This window comes from Cantharellus anzutake, assembly GCF_015039405.1.
Source record: "Cantharellus anzutake strain C23 chromosome Unknown EI90scaffold_2, whole genome shotgun sequence".
Lineage (NCBI taxonomy): Eukaryota > Fungi > Basidiomycota > Agaricomycetes > Cantharellales > Hydnaceae > Cantharellus > Cantharellus anzutake.
Window position 1 is genome coordinate 332,083 of NW_024066952.1, and position 21,837 is coordinate 353,919.

The window sequence follows — 21,837 nt, forward strand, 5'->3', positions numbered from 1 at the left end:
CCATTCCCAGCCATCGACTTCCAGTCCCTCCGATCCCTCCGATCCAACTCCGCTCCTCCCTCACTAACCTCGGAGCCCCCGTTATTCTGCAATCCTCTCGGTACCCCTCGATGGTCACCACCCCCTCATTTCAATTTATTACCTACGCCTCCCTAAGTACAGAGCCCCGAAGACTTCCGGACAGCTCCGACGTCCGCTAGCGCACCCCTGCCTCCGCTGGGCAATACACTCGCCTGCCCTGCAGAGTCCACCTTCGGGCTTATCCCTCCTTTCCGTTTCTGGGTTATCGCCTGCCTTTCCGCTAACCCCACGAACCGACTCGTCGGTAATATTCAGTCGGCTAATGGTTAAACCCCGTTAGCTCCGCTCCGTTCAGCTCCGCCAATTGCGGAACCGTCTCCGCTGTAACCATATATATATCCCACTTGTACATAGGTTACGCCCCAGTAGAAAAATCAACTAGAGTTACCCCCCTAGGTTCTAATTGCCAGTCAGTAAGTTAGGGCACGGACGTGTCACTAGGCACAGCGCTCTTGGCAGAAGTTGCTGAGGCCGAAGCCCTCCGTTACGGAGACACTCCTTCGTCTCAACCCTGGTCTCTGACACTCCATTAAGGACTGTAAAAAGATTAGTGTTGTAGAGGCTTTCCAAAGTGAGCACACACAGCTTTCGTCCACTGTCCTGCCCTTCATCCACTCGAGCATAGAACCTTCAACATCCACAGAACCTTCAGCTACTGCTCCCACGGAAGTGACTCCGACAATTTTTTTGCATCCGCATTGGGACCCCGTGTCACAACCCGGCGTTCCCCGGGGCCAGACGACCTCCTCCCTGACCTTCTCCCACGCCCGAACACTCCCCACACACTCCGCTCGCCGCCCGCCACCGTCTAACCACTTCCCGCCACCTCTCCACAACCCCTCTCCTAATTGTCGTTGAACGACCTAGCGGCGCAGAGCGCCGTGACCTGTTGTCCCATGTTTCTCCGCACCTTGTTACCTCGCAGCGAAGGTCACACTTGACCTTTGCTGTCTTGAACACGTGCCCTTTGTTTGTTTTCCTCCTTCTTTTCTCTGCCCGCAATCTCCATGAGATCTGGCGACTTATTCCCCATTCAGTTCCCTAGCGCTTGTTGGAGTTACAACGATGCGTGACTCACTAACCAAACTCACATGATCTTGTTTTTCGTTTCCGTTGTATTGATACCGTGACTGCATTGTATATAGGTAATTGTTTGGGTCTACTTTCCTTTTCTCCTCAGTTCTTCATTAACGGAGACTGAGGTTAGTATCATTGTTTTTAGTTAGTTGTTACATTACTTACTCTGTACTCTTCTGTACTATAGCTCCCGCTTTAGGTTAGTATTAACCGTAGTAATTCAGTTCTTCATTAACGGAGACTGAGCTCCCGCTTTAGCCCTCCTATTAGGTTATGAGCCCAGAGGCTCTCTAATTCTAACCAGAAAGAACTCCCATCAATCCAGTATCAATCATGACCACCATTTCCCACAAAGTCGATACCAGAATCTTCGAGAATGACCGGCTACGAGCCGATGGATCGAACTACGGAACTTGGAAATCAATGATCGAACTCGTACTCGAGAATCACCACTTACTGGAATACATTGATGGTTCAATCCCTAAACCTTCCTCCACTCCCCCTGCTCCCGCACCCACTACTGCGCCTGCCAATACTGGTACAGGTTCAGGAAACACTCCCCCTGCTACTCCTGCTCCACAACCCAGCACCGCGTTAACTCCACTCCAAATATGGAAAGAGGGTAATTCTGCGGCTTTACTCCAACTTGTCATGTCCGTCGATGAGGAAGTCAAACTCCTCATAAAGGGTATCAAAGAAGCTCCTATAGCATGGGCGGAAATCAAAAAGAAGTTTGAAGGAAAAGGCGTGAAGTCTGTCTTTTACCTTATGAAGAAACTCTTCCGCACCGTTATGCTTCCCAAAAAGGATATCTACAGTCAAATTCAGGAGCTAAAGGATTTGTTCATTAAACTTGACTCACTCGGAACCAATATTAGCGAGGAAATCCAGACAGTTGCCATACTCATGGCACTTCCGGAAGAGTGGGAGATGATTCAGGAAATTCTCCTGAATAAGGACAAACTTACCCTGCAAGACACTATTGACGCGATCCTCGTACACGAGAGTAAACTCAAGCACAAGCAGGAAACTGCTATGCTAGTCCGAGTTGGGAAGGGAACCCCGAAAGGGAAGGCCTCTTCAGGCCAGCTGAGTCAGAGATCTAGGGAGGGAAACAAATTAACGTGTGGTAACTGCAAGAAAGAGGGGCACACTGCAGAGCAATGTTGGGCAGAAGGAGGTGGGGCAGAAGGGAAAGCCCCAAAGGGAAGAGGTCCGAGACGGAAGAAGTCGGGGAAAGGGCAATCAGCTAAAGTAGCTGAAGCCGAAGAATCAGGAGAGGGGTTATTGGTATACCTCGCGCATGAGACCCTCGAGTCTGAGACTGTGCTAGTAGCCTCAAAAACTTCCCCCTTCACCCACTTTGTCATCGACACAGGGGCTTCATCGCATATGACCCCCGACTCCTCAATGTTCTCGACTTATCAGAAACCCACTCACCCAAAGAAGATCAAAACCGCTGACGCTTATATCGATGCAGTTGGTATTGGTGATATCAAGGTCCAAACATTCATGGGAGATCAATCCCATCCTGGCCAATTCACAAATGTTCTTCATGTGCCCCGCTTAAACGAAAATCTTCTATCTGGCCGACAACTTGCGAAGAATGGTCTCAGAACCATTATTGAGGAGGATCACATCGACATCGTAAATTCCAAATCTGGAAAAGTTGTCAATCGTGCATACCCACACGGAAGTCTCTATAGACTCCGGGTAAAGATCATGTATCCCAAAACCGCAAAGTTTTGTCGAGTCGAAGTTGCAGAGGATGATGAGCATGCACTCACGACCCAAACCATGTCAACTTCCAAAGCCAGCCTAGCCCTATGGCACTGGAGGCTTGGACACGTTACCGAGGATACAATCCTAAACATGGAGAAACATGGGTCAGTGGGCGAAATGGAAATTACGGAGAAAGGAAAGGGACGCTGCATACCTTGCCTAAAGGGAAAGCAAACATGCGATCCAATCCCTAAATCCACCTCAACCCACTCATCCGAACCACTAGGCCGAGTCTTTAGCGACTTATGTGGCCCAATCACTCCTGAAACCCGCGAGGGTCACCATTATTTCATCACTTTCACCGACGATTATAGCCGGTACACCCATATCGGACTTGCGAAGACCAAGGACTCAGCGCTAAATCTATTCAAAGCCTGGAAAGCGAAAGCTGAAAAGGAATCTGGAAGAAAGGTTAAAACCCTGCGCACAGATGGAGGTGGCGAATACACATCCGCCAACTTCAAAACTTACCTTGAGTCCGAGGGAATCACCCACGAAATCACAAACGCTTACACCCCGCAAGAGAACGGAGTTGCCGAAAGGGTAAACCGCACTCTAAATGACCGCGCACGGTCAATGCTAGAAGATGCAAAAGAAGTGCTTAAAGTCAAGCAACTTCCTCCGAGTTTCTGGGGTATTGCCATACGACATGCTGTCTGGATTAAGAACCGGGTATTAACCCGAGCTCTAAACCAGAACCAGACACCCTTCAAGGCATATTTCGGTCGAAAACCTTCACTCAAATCACTGCGACTATTCAGATGTGTTGCCTATGCACACATTCCCCAAAAGTTTCAAACGAAACTTGGGGCCCGGACAGTCGAGTGTATTCACGTTGGGTTTGCCGAAGACAAAAGAGCATACTTGTTGTGGGACTGCACTAAACGCCGGATGATAGAGTCGAGGGACGTTGAATTTATTGAGGGAGGTGAACATGAGAGGGTGAGGGTGAATGTAGATGATGAGGAAGAGGGAGTGGAAGACGAAGTTGGAAGATCTAAAGGAAGTCCGAGTAGTCAGAATGCCGTTTCAGGGGGGACAAGGACGGAAATGGCGAGAATGATACAAAGATCAACTCACCTAACGTACCCAAGAACCCGTCAATCGAGAACCAACATTCCGACCTTAATCCTAAACCCAACACTGCTCCGAACCCAAATCCCAATCCAGACCCAAATCCTACTCCAAATCCACCACTCCGTTGGACAACTCGTAAAAATGCTGGAAAGCGACCCATCAGACCGGATGAAGATCCGAAGATGGATTTGGGTTCTAGACGCACCCAAGTAACCATGCAACCAATCCCGAATGCGGAAACAGTGGGCGATTCTGAAAAGAATACAACTTCAGTGGGCGAAAATGAAGAGAAAGTTGAAACACTCAACTTTGCTATCATGCACGATGGCGAAGAATTCGCCTATGTCGCAGCAACCTCTCCCCGGAGTTACCACGAAGCGATGAAAAGGAATGATGCTGATGGCTGGACGGCAGCGATAACCGAAGAATATCAGAACCTTGTCAACCGAAAGGTATTCGAGGAAACCGATGTTCCCGAAGGCATTCGAGTCCACGATGGCCGATTGGTTTTTGCCGAGAAAACTAATGCTGAAGGAGAAATCGTAAAAAAGAAAGTTAGACTGGTGGCAAAAGGATATACCGAGGTTCTGGGAGTGGACTACTTCCAGACTTACTCACCCACACTTGGCCGCGACACTTTATTTGCATGCCTCACCTATGCTGCTGGACACGACCTCGAAATCCACCAGTTAGATGCTGTCGCCGCTTACCTGAATAGTGACCTCCAGGAGGAGATCTACATCAAACCTCCTGCCGGAGTCCTGACAACACCGGGAAAGGTGTGGTTGCTGAAGAAGGCCCTGTATGGCTTAAAGCAAGCCGGCCTAGAATGGTACCGCACACTCCGAAAGCACCTAAAGTCACTTGGATATCAGCAATCTGGATACGATCCTTGTTTATATTACGCGGATCACTCACGCTTCATTCTCGTCTATGTTGACGATTTGTTACTCGTTGCTCCGAAGTCCGAGTTGGCCAACATGAAGGCCGAGGTTACCGGAAAATTCGAGATGCGGGACCTAGGAGAAGTCCATTGGTTTTTAGCAATGGAAATCACGCGCGATAGAGCTGCACGTACTATTACGATAAGTCAGCGACAATATGTCACCGACATCCTCGTGCGATTCAGGCTGGAAAAAGCACGACCAATGAGTACCCCAATGGCCGCAAATTTAAAACTTGAAAAGTTAAACTCACCAGAAATCGACCAAACGCTATACCAATCTATGCTTGGATCGCTAATGTACGCAGCGATTAGCACTCGTCCTGATATATCCTTCGCCGTTGGATTGTTATCTCAACACGCTGTGGCCCCTGGACAACAACATCTGTCCGCTATCAAGCGGGTATACCGATATCTAAACAGGACGCGCGACCTTGCACTGATGTTTGATGGAAAGCGATTGGACAAGGGTTTGTGTGGATTTTCCGATGCGGATTGGGCTGGAGATCCTAGCACAAGAAGGTCAGTATCTGGATACTGCTTCATATTCGGTGGTGCCGCAGTAGCGTGGTCTTCAAAGAAGCAACCCACGATAGCGCTATCAAGCACCGAGGCCGAATATATGGCCACCACGCATGCAGGGAAAGAGGCTACTTATCTGGATCATCTACTCGACAACTCCGACATATCCTCCCAAAAACCCATCACCATCTTCGTCGATAATCAATCAGCGCTTGCCATTGCCGAAAATCCTATATTCCATGCGCGAACAAAACACATTGATGTCAGACACCATTGGATCCGCGAAAAAATCGAAACTGGTACCTTGAGGCTGGAATATGTCCCTACTGCCAATCAAGTGGCAGATATATTCACAAAGCCATTACCCGCGTCAAAATTTGAGAAGCTCAGATCGAGTTTGGGATTGGGATGAGTCAACAAGCGTTGAGTGGGCGTGTTGGAGTTACAACGACGCATGACTCACTAACCAAACTCACATGATCTTGTTTTTCGTTTCCATTGTATTGATACCGTGACTGCATTGTATATAGGTAATTGTTTGGGTCTACTTTCCTTTTCTCCTCAGTTCTTCATTAACGGAGACTGAGGTTAGTATCATTGTTTTTAGTTAGTTGTTACATTACTTACTCTGTACTCTTCTGTACTATAGCTCCCGCTTTAGGTTAGTATTAACCGTAGTAATTCAGTTCTTCATTAACGGAGACTGAGCTCCCGCTTTAGCCCTCCTATTAGCGCTTATATACAGCTTGTAACTAATGCTTGCACTGTAGTTCGAAATCAACTAGAATTACCCCCTAAAGCTTACCTCTGTCCCCATGAGACCTCCGACCTTCTGAAGTATCGGGACCGCGTCGAGAACGAGGCGCAACGCTCCTCCCAGAGTCGTTGAAGCCGAAATCCTGGCTCACTCGCCTAAGTAGCCTCAGCCTCGAGATCGGTGGGGTTTATCCCTCACTAAAGCTCGGTCGGGTGTAGGACGCCTTTACCACTAGTGGGCAACGCTCAGTCACCTACGGCTACCCTCGGCGAACCTTCACACGGTTCTGACACCCTGGTGGGCACTTTCGTCGCGTGATCCATTCGCCAAAGAATTGGAATTCCTTGTTGATGTCTCCGCTTTTGACAAAGAGGGTGCCAGTGTGCTCCGAGACCAGCTCGAGTTGTCGTTCGTGGAAGGGATGGCAGTGATAGGAACGGTATCAATGCATTTGTGAGTCCGTTTACAAATTGTTTCATTCATGGTGTATTCACGCATCGGGCGGACTAACCCTTGACTCAGCTCTCACGCACGCAACACAGGTCATGGGGAAATCTGATCCTTTCAATTGCATTGGACCGGACTGCAAATTGTGGGTCACACCCAATTGCTCCGTACCGAGAATCCAGTCATCTGTGTGGCAAATAAGCGATTGGTGGAAGAAGAGTTGGAAGGTCCAAGGACTAAGAGGAGGCCATTCTTTTCTATGGGCAAAGACTCCAAGATGGATTGCTCTCCCCCCAATGACGATGAGAAGGGTAAAGGAAAGTCCCGAGATGCCTGGGCTGTGAAGTGAGTACCATGCGATGGAATGTGTCTGTTCAAAAAGTTACAGTCTGATTATTTTGGTGGTAGCTGCTATCATTGATGCTCATTCCCAAAAAAGTGATTCAATCTCATCCCTTTCTTGAGATCTCAATGACTCTGTGTGCTTCATTTACCTCTGTGACTGTCTGGATTGCGTTTGTTGGAGTCTGATTGTTCGGGATGGTGCCTGCTCTCATCTGCCCACTGCTTGTTTTGGATTGCGTTCCGTGAGTTCGTTTGTGTCTGATTGTCCCATATTCTGTGGTATCCACACATTTGCCTCAGTGGTCCACTGCTTGTATGTAGTGATTCATAGTCTGCAAATTCAGTCATTTGGATGATGAAATGAGGAATCCTAATGATTGTGCAGGTGAGATAGAAACCATGACAAAGATGGGGCCAAGTTGGTGCTAGTGAACACGTTACTCACACAAATGAACTCATGGAATGCAATCCAAAACAAGCAGTGGGCAGACGAGAGCAGGCATCATCCCGAACAATCAGACTCCAACAAACGCAATCCAGACAGTTGCAGAGGTAAATGAAGCACACAGAGTCATTGAGATCTCAAGAAAGGGATGAGATTGAATCACTTTTTTGGGAATGAGCATCAATGATAGCAGCTACCGCCAAAATAATCAGACTATAACTTTTTGAACAGACACATTGGACTCTGGATTTCTGTAGCTGGAGCCATAGGGGTTGCGCGCTATCATCATTGGTGGATGACATCGAACGCTAATTGGGAAGAGGGCTCACTTGGACACACACATGAACATGTGGAATCGCACTCTCCCATGAATGATGAATGCAATCCATGCTTTCTTCGCCGAAAAATTCTGTTTGAAGCAGTCAGACTCCATAGTTGCAACGTGTCACCCACCCTCATGCACCAAACCCCATACTAAGACATGATCCAAACCATGTTGTTGGTGTAATACCACACAGTCAGACAGAACGGCACGGTGAGTGGGAGAGTTAGAAGCCAGTGGATCATCGTCGTATGTCAATTGTTCTAATGCAATTCTGCCTAATGGTATTACACGACTGGCCCCCCAAAGAGGGTATAAATGGAAATAGTCATTCACGTCCGGAAGGGGGGAGTCTCAATACCATTAGGCAGAATGGCATTAGAACAATTGACATACGACAATGATCCACTGGCTTCTAACTCTCCCACTCACCATGCCGTTCTGTCCGACTGCGTGGTATTACACCAACAACATGGTTTGGATCATGTCTTAGTATGGGGTTCGGTGCGTGAGGGCAGGTGACGCATCGCAACTATGGAGTCTGACTGCTTCAAACAGAATTTTTCGGCAAAGAAAGCATGGATCGCATTCATCGTTCATGAGGAGAGTGCGATTCCGCATGTTCATGTGTGCGTCCAAGTGAGCCCTCTTCCCAATTAGCGTTCGATGTCATCCACCAATGACGATAGCGCGCAACCCCTACGGCTCCGGCTACAGAAATCCAGAGTCCCAATGCAGCGATGCGCATTATGATCCATTCAGCATATTTTCAGAGCGGCACTCCTGTGTTCACGGTATGTGTCCCAGCCAAGAATGTGAGCGCTTGTGTCTGATCAACCTGGGATTCAAATAGATGACACCGCATTTTTTTCTTTTGAGTCAAATGTAGTTCGCTAGTCTGTACGCTTAGCTACACAGCGTGATTTCTGAGAAGCCGAATGCAATCAATGCGCACATTGCTGAATGATGTCGTTATATTGGCGGACTGGCGTAGAAAAGATCCGTCAAAGAGGAATGAGTAGCGGGTACTTGCCGCGCCAGGCGGCGTCCACCACTTATATATCACCACTAAATGGCGCGTGAAAATGAGCGTATGAAGTTGGGAGCGGAAGCGGATGGTCACAGTGGACAGTGTTTGAACCCAAAGTTGCGCGGAGCGGTGGATTGAAACCCAGAATCTGAGCGTACCCAAACCTTCATTGTGATAATGTGACCCACACAACGGCAGGCTATAGAACCGGACCTCGCAAGCGCATATTCAAAGTGTAGCGTTGCAAGGGAGGAGGTTTTCAGGAGGCATATGAGACGGGTATAGAAACTGATTTGCAAGGGGCGGGCCAGTGGAGAATACTTCTCTTAAGTGTGCCAGTGCATACCATGCAGTCCATCAGTCTTAAGGTAGTGCTCAACGTACCAGACCTTGATATAGCCAGCACACAAAAAAGAAAAAGGCCACGAAGCTTGAGTTGTCCGATAGGGCGGAGTAGTTGAAGAACGAAAGTGGGGGGGAGGAAATGATGAAGGATTCAGGTTGGGTCACGGGTGCGAATACAGAGGTTGAAAAGGAAGAATCCACATCGAGGTGGAATCAGATATCAGAGGTTTGCCGCTTGGCGCATGGTCCGGATGGGAACGAGTAGGACCTCGGAAAGCATTGGAATATGGAATACTCTTTGCACGGTAAACTTACAGGACCCGCTACGGAGTAGCGGGAATAATTGTTGGGTGACATGGCTGGCCAGATTTGGAGTTCGATAAAAATGGAGCGTCTCGGAGTGACGTTAGAGGGACATATAAACAGCTGATTGACATAGCCAAGTCTAGGGGTATATGGATAGTGCCTGGGTAGAGAATAAATTTTCATGCTGCGTTAAGATCTATGTGCCCGATCTGTCCCATGAAATTCCTAGTAGTAATTTGGCCCGAAGAACAGACGGCCGTGATCATGAGGAACGCACACCATCCTTTATCACCACTTCCAGAGAGGTGTCTTCCTCAATTTGCGCTTGCGCGCGAATTCCAGATAAACCAGTGCGGAGGTGCCGTCTACTGGTGGCACCAGCTGATATTTATTGTGAGCTCAGTGGATTGAACGAGCTCGTTATCATTGCTAAGGCCGGAACCATTCGATATGGACTGCAATGATAGCCGAGTTTGACCAGCACACGTACTGCCAGCAGTACTGCTAACCAATTGCTTCAAACAGCTTAACCAAATACGCCAGGTCTACAGCTTACGTCGCCGAAGATCATGAATAGTCAGTACTTGTTTCCGAAGATCGCGGGAAAATGGCTGGGCTCGCCGAGTTGAGGTGTTCTCACCCGATTAGCCGCATATGGAAACAGCGATGCGGAATCACTACCAGATGACTCAACTGGTAACCGATTGTGACTCGGTGGGAACGGGGCCGAATTGTGCATTATAAAGTGACGATAATTGCCAGGCTCTCTCTCCTTCAGCATCCCCCTTCGAGTTCAAGACTCGCGCATCGCAACAAACACCGTCTGCCCTTCTAATCAGTTCCACCGCACCGTTATTGCATTGATCCCCTGGTCGTACACAATCATGCCTTCTATTGCTGGAACCACCCTCAACAATACTTCCCGTCTCGACGTCAAAGATCAGCTGTCCTACGAACATGCACGTTGGCGTGCGCTCAAACCTTCCGACCGTACCGATAAGGGAGCTAAGCCATATAAGTCTAAGCGCGTCAGCGGTAATGTGGGAAGGAGCGCCAAGTACCATTTGAATGGCCGTGTCAGGGGCCGCATGGCTCCTAATCCGGTTTGGAGTGGATGGGTTGCAAAGAGCGATTTAACTCTTGATGATGATGACGAATATTTATGTGACGGAGTTCAGGAACAAGATCAGCACTTCAGGAGCATTGAAGAGCCGGCTCGAGGTAACATTCGTATCAACCTTGATGAGTTGATCAAACCCCAGCGCAAGCCAACTGGTATGGATTTTCACTCTGTCCATTCCAGTGGGTTCATATTATCCCCATTCAGGTGTTGCGCGTGAATACGAGTTTGTCTCTTGTTTGCGGCCTGTTCTTGTCATGGAAGACATTGACATCCCATGCGACGTCGCTTCACTTTGGTCGGACGAGGCTGGGTCCGATTGGGAAGTCATCCACCCTGACACTGCGTCTTCCCGGTCGATGGAATCAGCGCTTCCGGGTCGTTCTTACGCTTCCGTTCTCACTTCTCCTCGGGTTTCCAAGCTGTGATCGCAGCGATCAGCCTGCGGGTGGCGTGCATCTATAAGTCATAGGAAATTGCGCTGGCGTTACCCAGTACCAGTCGATAGTTACATACTGCTGTTGAGCGGCGAAGTTGGTATGTGAGTTTGCACTACTGAGTTCTCTGTCACCACTGAACATGCCCCAGGATCTTGCGGACAGTATGTATTTGAGCAAACATCGAAGGCGCTCTGGAACCAAGCGTACGTCTGGAAATGGATAGGAGTTATTTGTAAGCTTAGTTTTTCGATTGATGCTTGGTGACGTGCCTTGTTGGGGACTGTGTAATCAAGCATCTGCATTCCACTGCCAGTAACACATTCGAGACAACATCTTGGTGGTAGGATCGTCCGGGGTCCGAATCCTCAACCAGAATTGCTTGTTGAGATTCATGTTGTATAATAGTCCTTTGCCGGTTGCGTTGAATAACCGGACGGAATGTTCATATCGCACTTTTGGACTACTGTTTGAGCCACTTTGTCAATAGTTTCAAATCAAAAACTGTCGCCAAATCTTTCAGCCCCCCCGACCCGAACATCCAATTTATTTTTAAGTTGCCGGCCAGGACACATTATGATATGGGTGGGGTCCTATGGGGGCTTCCGTTGTTCAATACTAGGCAGGGTGACCAGCCACTTAGACCATCACGGCCTCAGAGGACGTCGGATTTCGAGTGAACCGCTCGAATATGGAATGCACGGTGCCCAATCAACGGTGACCAGCCGATGGTAGAGCCTTCTTCAATAAGTGGGAGCGCCTCGGAATACTATCGAGGTGTCGAGAGAGCGAAACATGGGTTGTTGACCAATTCTGGCATGCAACAAGCTGTCCCCAGAACATCACGATTTCTGGGGTGAAATGGGAGCGCCTCAGAGTGCCGTCCGAGATCGGAAAGAGCATCACATAGATTGCTGAGTGGCCCAGCCGAACTAGTGAATGAATTCTGGGAGAACGCCAACCAACTGATGGCGCAGACGTTTGCACTATCCGACTTCAGGACGTGCCTCCTAGAACCTTCCAAATGCCCTTTTAGCCGGAACCCGGGCCCAAAGCTGGTCCATTCCTTCCTATCCTCCTTAGACTTCTGCGCGATACAGGTGTGAGCCTTTTTTCAGGCATGGCAGCGCCCGGCGCTCAAAACGCTCCGTGACACGTCATGACTTTATCGCCGCTCTATGCCACCTTCGAATCTCCCCACCTTTTTTCTTTCAGCGCTAACTATAAATACAGTGCAAAGTATCTGGAATAACAATCATCGTTACTTTCTCCTCTGAACACCGAGCATTGCCGCGGAGAACAAATGGGCAAACCCATAGCAACAAACCCAAAGCTTCCGACCGCAACCAGCACAAATCATCCCTGACCTTGACCTCGTTGAAGCTGGAGAATATACTCCAGGCGCAGCATCACCGGCTGTGAGAATTTGGAATTTCCCTGCCGTGGTGAGGAGATTATCTATCTTCTGCTTGAGAGCGTCAGGCATTTTGCCCCAATGATATGCTTAATGACAGATGATAAAGGTGAGGTGGGGGGGTTGGCCTCCCGCACAGCTCAGCGACAATTATAGACAGTCGAATATCAAAACATCAACGGATCCACTCAGAAGGAAGGGAAGACTCCATGGCTAGACGGACTGCATTAGCGTCTAGCATAGTCAAGTGCGTAACCACGGTAGTCAGGACCGATGGAGGGGGGGAACAACCTACAATGGTATTATTAGCTATTCGTATGTCCCAAAGCCAAGGGACAGGACAGTCCCAAACTGTTGCTCGGTTGGGGTACCCAAATAGTGGCACAAGCTAGTATAAACTAGCAAAAGACTCCACTCATGCTTCCGAATAGGTTGCGGTGCGGGGCACCGCAACTGTTGCCAACGCTCATTGCAATATTCTCATTGCTCATCACATGCATCGATCACTCTTGATGTGAGCCGGTATGATGTCGGGAAAATTGGAAAGAACTCGCAGGAGCTCTGGGAGCCTTGGAGTGCTCCAGTTTCCTGATGGGTATAGGCAGCTTGCAAGCGAACGCCGGCTATACACCCATGCACGCCAGGCAAAGGTGCGCATATACAGTCAAGTTATTACTATATTTGCTAGTGGCAATGGCGTTTCTGAATCAGAACTGAACTTTAAGTAAACACCTTCAGGTAAGTTTGCCTGCTCAGTTTGGCATGTGCCCTTTTGTCCACATGTCGTTCTGACTTCATCCGAAGAATGGCATGGGCGCATGACTATTAGTACGTAGAAAGGCACCTTACTCTCCAATGCCACTTCGGGAGAGTTGTCCCCCCTAAGCCTTCCTCGATTCGCGTTTGCGCACGAACCATGAAATCCCAACTCGATGCATGCGTCATCCATCACTAGGGAATATCTGCTAGTTTTGTGATGATCACTGCTTATTGTATTCCAGAGGGTGCCGGTCGCGTACGATAGGTTCAACGAGTTCGCTCTCATTGTTGGGGCCCAGTTGAATCCGAGCTTGGCACCTGGCCTCAATAATAGTTGCGCGGGCCAGGGTGTCAGCAGTACTGCTAAGATCAAGCTCGCGAAGCCCACGAATCGTGGCTCAATCGTAGACCAGCTAACTAAGCTAAGCAAAACCGCCATGCTGCTGTCTAATTACGTATGCGATCCACGAAATCATATTGCTGATACGGCGAGTACTACAGCACACATTATTCTCGACATCGTCCACATGCGGCTTTGGATGATAATTGTGCGTTCAGCCCGATAACGTGCGGCGGAGATCGAAGACTCATGAGAAGGAATGCAAGTCCCGGTAACTACAACTCTGCATATGTCGCCAGTAGCGGTCTAGCGATCCACCTCCGAAGAATCGGCATTGGGATTCGAAACTAAAAGGGGCCAAATAAGGGGTTGCAAATTGCCTGGCTTACTTTCCCTTTGCAGTCGCGGTTTCAGCGCCGTCCCAAGCTGAATACTGTGGGGGCTTCGAATCACACATCCCTTTGGCCTGGACATCTTCGAAGCCATCTTAAGTAATCCCCAGAATAAATGTCCAACGGCAACGTCACCACCCGAAATGTCATCCCTGCGACTTCTAGGTGCTAGGACTGAAGTCCGCATGTTATGTATCCAGAACTCACACACTCTCTCTAGGTGCTAGGGAGCATCGTGTGGTTTGAAGGGCTATTCTTCGTCGTGTTACCCATGGCCATGGGTCCCTGCAAGATTCGCACCATGCATTAGCTTGATGCGCCTTGCCGTTGTTCCGCTGGTCTTGTGAAAGGACCCACAACTCGTGGCCCATGCGGCTTATGCATATGTGACTTCCGACGGAGGTGTCAAAGTGCATTGAACAAAGTTGACCGCTAGCGCTGGGTGCATTCATGAAGGGTTCGAGTGCAAGGTTATTCCAATTACACTATGTTGGGTCAATTGCATTATTTGCATACGGAGATATTGCTCCAACGTTTTTCGGGTCGATTCCACGGGACATCCGATGGCCGAGAATTGTTGATAGGGTTGTGCAGGGATACGATGCTCCATCACAGACGGAGGGAGGTGACCGAAAGATAGAGCCCCGACAAGACAGTTATTTACTCACGATGGAAAAATCAGACATGCAGGTGTGTGTATGGAATCTGGATACCCGGGAAAGATGGAGGGTTGACCAGTATGATCAATACTAACGTTAATTGCTGGGGCGTAGTAGGCAGGATCCCAGCCTCTACTAAAGTAGAGCGGCGTAGCAACCATGCAACCATGTTGAAGGGGATGCATGGCACACTCACTCCTGTGATAAACTTACTTCCCCTTTACTGGAATGAGTAAGCCCTACAAAAAGAGCAGACTGATGTTAACCCAGGAGTAGTCACGTTTCGATACTCAGACAAACCCTGGAGGCGCAGCCCTGCACAACAGGAAAACTGAATAATCCCTAGGCACGATTCGCACGAATGGGCCTTAGCATGATCATTCCGGTAGGCGAACCCAGGGTTCATCGCCTGGCTCATTTGCATCTGCGCCGCAGGTTGGGCTGGGCAGCTATCCCATACTGAGGTAGGGCAACACAATCAGTAACCGCCGCACGACGGGACTGAAAGCACAGCCAAGTCCGTGGCGATACAGCCTCGTTTCACATGTTCTTGTTCAACCATTCTCTTTTTGATAGTCGTCCAACTCGCATCACTGGGATTACTGCGAGGTTCATGAGCACTCAGATTGCTTAGGATTCTACATCGCTTGACTCCGGATTTTCGCCTTGGGCGCTAAACGCAGCCCGAATCAGCTTGGCCAAATTTGGACGTTTGAATTTCAGATGCACCGCGATTATGGAAATGGAACTCCGCAGAGAGCCCCCTCACGATCTTTTATAGTCAACACACTTACCTACACCCTCATCCTCGTCCTTCCTTCAAGGATGGATCGAGGAGATCCCAAACTTCTCGTTCGAGCTGCTGCTACTTTCCCCAACATCTTATTGACCTTGGCGGTAAATCTCCTCAACCCCCTGTATTATTTGCGACAACTTTGGACATCTGTTCGGTGGCTCGAGTCTTTATTCAGGTTTTTCCTGATTTGCACGACCAGTCGATCCATAATATCTGAGGTCCTCGAGTTCTGGAAGGAGGGTGTCTCGATTTTTGGCTACATTTTGCAAAGTAAGCCAGCAGCTGCATGATTCCACGTGGTACTTGAGCTAACATGCATGTAGTCATTGGAACTGCTTTGATTGACTCGACCCAACCACCGAATCATCAATCACTAACACAAGAGCGACCGGAGTCTTCGTCTGCCCCTAACGTCGAACACGCTCTAAATAATGAAATCCTGAGCTCATCCCCAGATTCGACGGCTCCAGCTCCAGAAGTTCCATCGACCCCAACCCATTCGTCTGTTCCTTCCTCGCCGCCTGATGGGGTTCGAGCTCGTCCGCGGCCTGCGAGTTACCACGGTCACACAGCCGCTGGTTTATTGAGCGGGTTGCACACGCCGCAGATTCAATCTGGAACGACATTTTTCGGAGGAATCAAACCCCTGCATCTCCCTCATATCGTAGCTGTATCTCCGAGATTGGGCGCGGAAAAACCCTCTCAACCACCCTCTCCTACTCTGCTCACACTAGACTTGGGACCGAAGCCTGAAAATGATACAGGGAATGCCGAGGATACGGTTGGTACGACGCGAAAGCGACGTATCTTCAACACCCGACCTCATTCCCTGGACTTGAAATCGTCGACGTCCGTCCACGTACGATCTCGTTCGATGTCCCCTCGACAACGTGTAATATCTCTTCCTGACGTCGAGCCAGTGCAAGAGGATACCGTTTACTCCTCCCCTCCAGACATCAAGTCTTTTCGTCTCATCCCTTCTAGCACGGGGAAAATCTCCCCTGAACACAAACGGACCGAGTCATTGAAGGCATTCGCAGCCCAAGAAAGGGAGTCTCTACTTTTCAGGATCTCCGAGCTCGAGGCTGCATTACGGTCGGCAAAGGCAACCGCATCAGTACCCCACCGGGATGCAACGGAATCCACTGAGGTTTTCCAAGATAGCAAAGACACTAGTCTGGATTTAGTTGACAGTTCAGGCCCTATTCCAGTCTCTCCCATCGAGCAGCTTATTGAATCAGATCATCAAATACACGAGACGTATCCATCCCCACCTCACAGTCCCACGAACAACGCATTACCTTTAGCATTCCCACCATCAGCGAGCTCATCGTCGGCTTCTCAATGCATGAATCAACAGAAAAATACCCCTCATACCCATATCATCAGTGCCTTGCTCGACCAAGTGTCCCCTTCGTCTACATCAACTTCAAGATCACCCCGCCCAGGGCCTCGTGTCCTTCTTACATCTCCCACTATGAACTTGGGTTCTGGTGTGGACGAGATGCATTGGCGTGCTGATGGAAAGGAGGGCGAACAACAGCCAGCCTCATTGTTGGTCAATCCCTTCGCGCCGATCATGGACAATCAGGATGTATTATCGTACAGCCCGACTTCCGGCGCGACAGAGGGCTTCCAGCGTTGAAGGCCGGGGTTGGGTCCTTGAGATGGAAAGTGAGAAATAACACACGGGTTCAAGTCTTACAATGCCCCGCTTTATGAAGCGGTTGGTTCGCTCATTTCCTTATTGCTAATTACATAGTACGTTTGTCGTTTGGTGGCACATCATCAGACCAGCCCAATTTTTGTCGTCAGTGTAATCTTTGTTACAATTCGTTTTGTATGTTCGGCTCCTCACTTAACGCATGTCATTCTTGCCCTTCAACGCAGGGTACCTCTTCTTGGGAACGTGTTGAAATATGAACTGAAAATTCCCCAGGTTCGTTCCGTTCCCCCGGCCATGTTGACGAGGCGACCTTTTTAATTTGTCAAGTGAGAGTATGCATGAATATTCCAAGTTTTCTAGATGACTTCTGAGCATTCACATAAATACAAATGTGGTACGATATGACACTACTAAACAAGAAATTCGGGACAGATAGGGAAGAACGTGACAACGAGGACAAATCGATGGGAATTGATTGGACGGATGGGCACAAAGACCGCTCGTGGGTGCCCTGAGTGTCTTGCCACCTAGGATAACGACGATTGAGGTCAGGCCATCGGAAAAATACAAACTACGACTGCAGCAGACTAGGCAGAACAGCAAAGAGGAAGGCAGAGCATTTCGCTATCAATCGAACGAGCCAAAATGTGGCATAGGGCCAAAAATTGGACTGTCGGCCAAAGGCCTAGGGATGGCATATCCAGCGCCCGCGAGGGCCCCGCTCATGATTGCTCCAAGGCGCCAAATCTCGAAAGGAGCGTACTTCAGACGAGAGTCCTGAGAGGGGACGAAAAAGGACCACAGTTGGTGAGAACTCCGGAGAACTCGACCAGGGAAAGGAACGTACGACTGTCGCTGTGTTTCCATGTTCTGGAGCCCTAGATGAGTGCCTCCTATGATCCATCAGAGGGCGTGTGCCACGCTCAGCAGAGAGAATAAGAGTGGCCGCCGTCTTGGGCGCTTGTAAGAGGTTTCTGAGCATCTGGATAGGAGTCACAAGTCAGGATAGCTAGCAGAAAGATGACATAAAGACCTACTTCCTGGTCGCAAGCTGTCACTGACTAGCAGATAGGCAAGTTCGTTGTCCCTAAGGCTAGGTTGTTGCAAGAGGACAAGTGGGAGGATCCAATGATAGGCTTAAATACCCGACTCACTGAATGGTGAGTCGCCTGATGGAACATGGGCACCCTCTATATTGGATAACGGGAATTGACAGAGATGGCCTGTTCTCATGGACAGCCACAAAGCAGAAAACATACTGTCGGACAAGACCGGAATGCGACAATGGCACGAGTGTCAGCAGGATGAGGGGCATCCATAAAGACCCGTAAAGGACAATGCCTTTGCGGGCTGCCAGTGTAGCGAGATACATACAGCCGCCAGGCAGTACTATCAAAGTGTTGAGTTCTGCGGCTAGCGCTCCCCAAGGGGAGCTAAGTAGGTTCCTGTTCTGCAGCAAATCCAGGCTATACTAGAGAAAATAGTCTGCCCAGGTCTTCCACCCTCATACCCGACTTCTGTCCTGGGCACAGAAGCGGCGTCGAATAGGTGAGGTCGCCCAGAGAGGCTCAACGGGGACAAGTCGGCAATCAATCATCCGGAGAACACCGCAAGGCTACAATGCTCAGCCCGCGATAGGAAGGGTTGAGCGAGATCATGTATTGCATAGAGATGAGCCAAGCCTTCGGCGTTGTGACAGGCACAAGCACAATCGCACGGAGCGATTGGCGAGTCAAGGGAGAGGACTCACGTTTCAAATTCCCACGGGTAGCCCGTTGCCATGATTTTGGCTACACTCCTCACGTCTGTGATAACTACGGCTAGGATGAGAACATAGGTTTTTATGCTTGCTCCTTCGCCATGAAACCACACCCAAAGGATGATCACCGGCCGCGGCCGCTGTGACATTCAATCTGCTGACGGGTTCAGAACTGCGAGTTTCTTTCGTCCACCGAGCTTAGCCCATTTTCAATTACAGCCCCGACGGGAGGATTGCATTCGGTCAGGAATATTGTACACTTTGACTGATATTTTAATCTGCCAAGACCAGGGATGCGATAGCGAGCAGTCAGTTCACTGATGCTTGCTAAGCTCCTCTTCCAGCTTTCCTGGGCGTGTAAGATGGACCTAACGAGGATATGTGAGGACTGTATCCTTTAAGCTGGGGAAATAACCCATAGTCAGATGGATGCATGCTAGCCGCTCACATCTTTGTCGTAAGCTAGATGTCGATAGATTGCGTAGCTCCCTCCCGCAAGGCCCGCACCAAGGATAAAACCCATAGGCCAAAGCTCTATCGGCACATTACGGGGACCAAAGCGGAATACCTGTAATGTTGAGCGTTTCCGTGTCAGCAAAGCGACATCACGACTGGGTTCAGCAGGTCCATTGGAGATGATGGAATACTAGAAGCCATATCTTTGCTTACTAGTTTAGCTTTCTCTTCGGGAAGCCTCTTAGCCTGCTGGTCGGCGTAGGTCCTCACAGCAACCACTTGATTACGTCGTGCCACATTCCGGGTGGCGGGGGGAACAGCAGTAGCTAAGTGGTAAATATTTCGTTTCATTCTGGAAAATTATCCTCCTTATCGGCACATGCAACAAGAGAAGACCGCGTATCCCCATTGCAGCATACGCACCTGAAGTCGGACTGAGAGGCGTGTTTGGCAGGTGGAGCAAGTATGACATAGTGTTTGCGCCGAGGGCCATTCAAATAAACGGAGTTTACAACGCTAACCCCGTTGAGTCTGGGTCAGCGCTTACGATCACCTAGGCTGATCCACTGGCAAGATGGTACCCAGACACTCCCACTTGGAAGCGTTTGGCTGGTGTCTGCTCCGCTTTGATCTTGGCTAACTGAAGAGGCAATTTTCAACCCCTTTGATTAAGGGGGATCGCACTTTTAAATATGTCCGCACACGCGACGGTGCGACAACGTGTCGTCCGATATGACATCCAGATATTTCTGTCCAGTGCAAGGAAGAACAGAAGCACGCATCTACTCTGATATTACAACTTCTGACGCTCCGCGTGACCTGATTGCGAGTACCCAGACGGTCGTGCATATGACCGCCCAACAGATGTCAGGGCCCCCGGTATAAGGCCCTGTGGAGTCTTTCCGGATCTTCGCTGCGCTCGTTGCTTCTGGGTCTGGGGCGCAGTTCCATCGAAAGCCCGCAAGCCATTTCTCAGGTGAGTGATTCTTCCTAAGTATACGAGGATCGATACGCACTTTATCCCCTCCAGATCAACGCGTCAAGGTTGATGGCACTGGATCTCGTTCATTCATTCCATCGGCGGATATACAAACCATTCCATGAACGGTGTATCATAGACGTACTACTTCAGCTCATCCCTCAGCTTGACGAGCCATCCCGGCGCTCTTTGTATGGGACCTGTCGATACACGTGGGACACTCTCCTCCCCTTTCGTTGGCGTAGTATCACCTTAATCAATGCCAACGATGGAACGGATGATATTCACACTTTCTATTCATTACTGGCTCCCCACGATCGAGGTCCTCTAGTCTCCAACCTGACCTTGGTCTTCGAGCGAAACGCGCCTTTCGACCTCGAAACTACCGTTTCTGTTTTAGCGTGCATGCGCAACCTAAAATATCTCTCGCTTTCATTATATATTGGGGGAGACCGATCCGAATCCTTGTTTTCCCATTTGGCCAATGAAGCGAACATTTTTAAACTCAAAAGGCTCTGGACGGAATTCGCGGCTGGTCCACAATATGAACGCTTCCTAACCTCGCAGCCAGAGATCGAAGACTTGAGGATTTGCGGTTCTCGGGCCCTCTCAATACCTCCCTGCGCTCTTCCAAGTTTGCGGCATATACAAGCATCGTACCCCGTAGCTGCCACTTTGATTCCTGGGAGACCCGTACAATCCGTCACTATCGACAAGGTTGAGAGGCTGGACGGCATAGACAACCCCTTCCCTTTGCCGACTCATCACATCATCCACTTCTTGCATCACGACCCTCTCAGACCATCGCAACTCGAGAAATTTATTCAAAGCATGCCTCACCTTCAATCCTGCACCATTGGAGTCTTCCTGGATCAGTTTACCCAGGGGGAGCTTGATTCTATCTGGACAGCATTCAATAAACTTGATCGCCTCGAGTATCTGGCTCTTACCTGCAATTTCCTCCCTGTTGACCCTTACCCACTCGGAGCCATGCTTCCTTCCCCTTCGACCGCCTATCAGGATTTGGTCCTGATGACAAGATGGAACGGAAGATGGTTACATTTCTCACGAAATGATCCTAGGTTCTACTGGGAGTTGGTGGAAGAAGGAAACAGCAGTGTCAAGCCGCCGCCTTCACACCCTGGGCAGCCCTGTCTGTGGGGGCGCACCCTCGATCCCTTGATCATCAGGGGTTGGAATCTGCAAGGTACACGAAGTAGGAAGCGGAGCATCTGACGAGCGCCCTTAATCTAGTCGGTCCGTCAGTAAAGATCACTACCTGTGAGGACTGACACTGAAATTGTGTTTTTGTTTGAAACAGTCGCTGCTATTGTTCGCCAGTTTACCGCGCACCCACATCTGCATTGCATTGCCGGACGAAATCATGAGATCTGCAGGATTTTGCTCATCCCAAAAATTACTGCCTTGACAACACGCCATCCAAGCCTATATTTACACGGATCTTTGCGCGGTGCCGGGCTCACGAAATGATGAACAGTCCTCGCCCACGGTTTCCATCTCCTTGTTTATGCCCTGTACCACCCACATTACCTCCCACTCAGGGTTCTACATGCGTTCGAG

The 21,837-nt window shown here is 49.5% G+C and overlaps 8 protein-coding genes across 8 annotated transcripts; 5 read left to right on the forward strand and 3 right to left on the reverse strand.

Moving 5' to 3' along the window:
* Nucleotides 1-8,170: 8,170 nt before the first annotated feature.
* EI90DRAFT_3011177 (uncharacterized protein) lies at nucleotides 8,171-8,765 on the forward strand (the record flags this gene model as incomplete). Its single annotated transcript, XM_039056444.1, has 4 exons — nucleotides 8,171-8,302; nucleotides 8,357-8,437; nucleotides 8,488-8,592; nucleotides 8,709-8,765. 4 exons carry the CDS (start codon nucleotides 8,171-8,173, stop codon nucleotides 8,763-8,765), a joined length of 375 nt encoding a protein of 124 aa, XP_038923112.1.
* A 1,370-nt stretch (nucleotides 8,766-10,135) lies between these two features.
* Nucleotides 10,136-11,269, forward strand: EI90DRAFT_3149777 (uncharacterized protein). The gene is made up of 3 exons (XM_039065615.1): nucleotides 10,136-10,754; nucleotides 10,807-11,136; nucleotides 11,188-11,269. Exons 1-2 carry the CDS (start codon nucleotides 10,364-10,366, stop codon nucleotides 11,025-11,027), a joined length of 612 nt encoding a protein of 203 aa, XP_038923113.1. The 5' UTR covers nucleotides 10,136-10,363; the 3' UTR covers nucleotides 11,028-11,136; nucleotides 11,188-11,269.
* A 422-nt stretch (nucleotides 11,270-11,691) lies between these two features.
* EI90DRAFT_3115236 (uncharacterized protein) lies at nucleotides 11,692-12,522 on the reverse strand (the record flags this gene model as incomplete). Its single annotated transcript, XM_039062759.1, has 3 exons — nucleotides 11,692-11,805; nucleotides 11,878-12,123; nucleotides 12,433-12,522. 3 exons carry the CDS (start codon nucleotides 12,520-12,522, stop codon nucleotides 11,692-11,694), a joined length of 450 nt encoding a protein of 149 aa, XP_038923114.1.
* A 137-nt stretch (nucleotides 12,523-12,659) lies between these two features.
* Nucleotides 12,660-13,914, forward strand: EI90DRAFT_3011179 (uncharacterized protein; the record flags this gene model as incomplete). Its single annotated transcript, XM_039056445.1, has 5 exons — nucleotides 12,660-12,749; nucleotides 12,882-12,964; nucleotides 12,998-13,100; nucleotides 13,452-13,757; nucleotides 13,852-13,914. 5 exons carry the CDS (start codon nucleotides 12,660-12,662, stop codon nucleotides 13,912-13,914), a joined length of 645 nt encoding a protein of 214 aa, XP_038923115.1.
* A 1,409-nt stretch (nucleotides 13,915-15,323) lies between these two features.
* EI90DRAFT_3011180 (uncharacterized protein) lies at nucleotides 15,324-17,041 on the forward strand (the record flags this gene model as incomplete). Its single annotated transcript, XM_039056446.1, has 2 exons — nucleotides 15,324-15,666; nucleotides 15,720-17,041. 2 exons carry the CDS (start codon nucleotides 15,324-15,326, stop codon nucleotides 17,039-17,041), a joined length of 1,665 nt encoding a protein of 554 aa, XP_038923116.1.
* A 648-nt stretch (nucleotides 17,042-17,689) lies between these two features.
* On the reverse strand, nucleotides 17,690-18,844 carry EI90DRAFT_3011181 (uncharacterized protein; the record flags this gene model as incomplete). Its single annotated transcript, XM_039056447.1, has 6 exons — nucleotides 17,690-17,839; nucleotides 17,910-18,044; nucleotides 18,100-18,123; nucleotides 18,217-18,252; nucleotides 18,322-18,451; nucleotides 18,813-18,844. The coding sequence occupies 6 exons, from the start codon at nucleotides 18,842-18,844 to the stop codon at nucleotides 17,690-17,692; spliced, it is 507 nt and encodes a 168-aa protein (XP_038923117.1).
* A 166-nt stretch (nucleotides 18,845-19,010) lies between these two features.
* EI90DRAFT_773884 (uncharacterized protein) lies at nucleotides 19,011-19,770 on the reverse strand. The gene is made up of 3 exons (XM_039068022.1): nucleotides 19,491-19,770; nucleotides 19,270-19,389; nucleotides 19,011-19,189 (listed from the first exon to the last, which is right to left on the reverse strand). The coding sequence occupies exons 1-3, from the start codon at nucleotides 19,626-19,628 to the stop codon at nucleotides 19,136-19,138; spliced, it is 312 nt and encodes a 103-aa protein (XP_038923118.1). The 5' UTR covers nucleotides 19,629-19,770; the 3' UTR covers nucleotides 19,011-19,135.
* Nucleotides 19,771-19,950: 180 nt separating this feature from the next.
* On the forward strand, nucleotides 19,951-21,836 carry EI90DRAFT_774076 (uncharacterized protein). The gene is made up of 3 exons (XM_039068023.1): nucleotides 19,951-20,253; nucleotides 20,308-21,517; nucleotides 21,578-21,836. Exon 2 carries the CDS (start codon nucleotides 20,326-20,328, stop codon nucleotides 21,490-21,492), a length of 1,167 nt encoding a protein of 388 aa, XP_038923119.1. The 5' UTR covers nucleotides 19,951-20,253; nucleotides 20,308-20,325; the 3' UTR covers nucleotides 21,493-21,517; nucleotides 21,578-21,836.
* The last annotated feature ends 1 nt before the right edge of the window (nucleotide 21,837 follows it).

Excerpts from the sequence above, each read along its gene's own strand:
- EI90DRAFT_3149777 (XM_039065615.1), top strand. The coding sequence starts at position 10,364 with ATGCCTTCTATTGCTGGAACCACCCTCAACAATACTTCCCGTCTCGAC. Across the intron at positions 10,755-10,806 it reads ACCCCAGCGCAAGCCAACTG|GTGTTGCGCGTGAATACGAG; the intron begins GTATGGATTTTC and ends ATCCCCATTCAG.
- EI90DRAFT_773884 (XM_039068022.1), bottom strand. The coding sequence starts at position 19,628 with ATGAAACGAAATATTTACCACTTAGCTACTGCTGTTCCCCCCGCCACC. Across the intron at positions 19,390-19,490 it reads CCGAAGAGAAAGCTAAACTA|GTATTCCGCTTTGGTCCCCG; the intron begins GTAAGCAAAGAT and ends TCAACATTACAG. Across the intron at positions 19,190-19,269 it reads ATCTAGCTTACGACAAAGAT|GTCCATCTTACACGCCCAGG; the intron begins GTGAGCGGCTAG and ends TATCCTCGTTAG.
- EI90DRAFT_774076 (XM_039068023.1), top strand. The coding sequence starts at position 20,326 with ATGGCACTGGATCTCGTTCATTCATTCCATCGGCGGATATACAAACCA.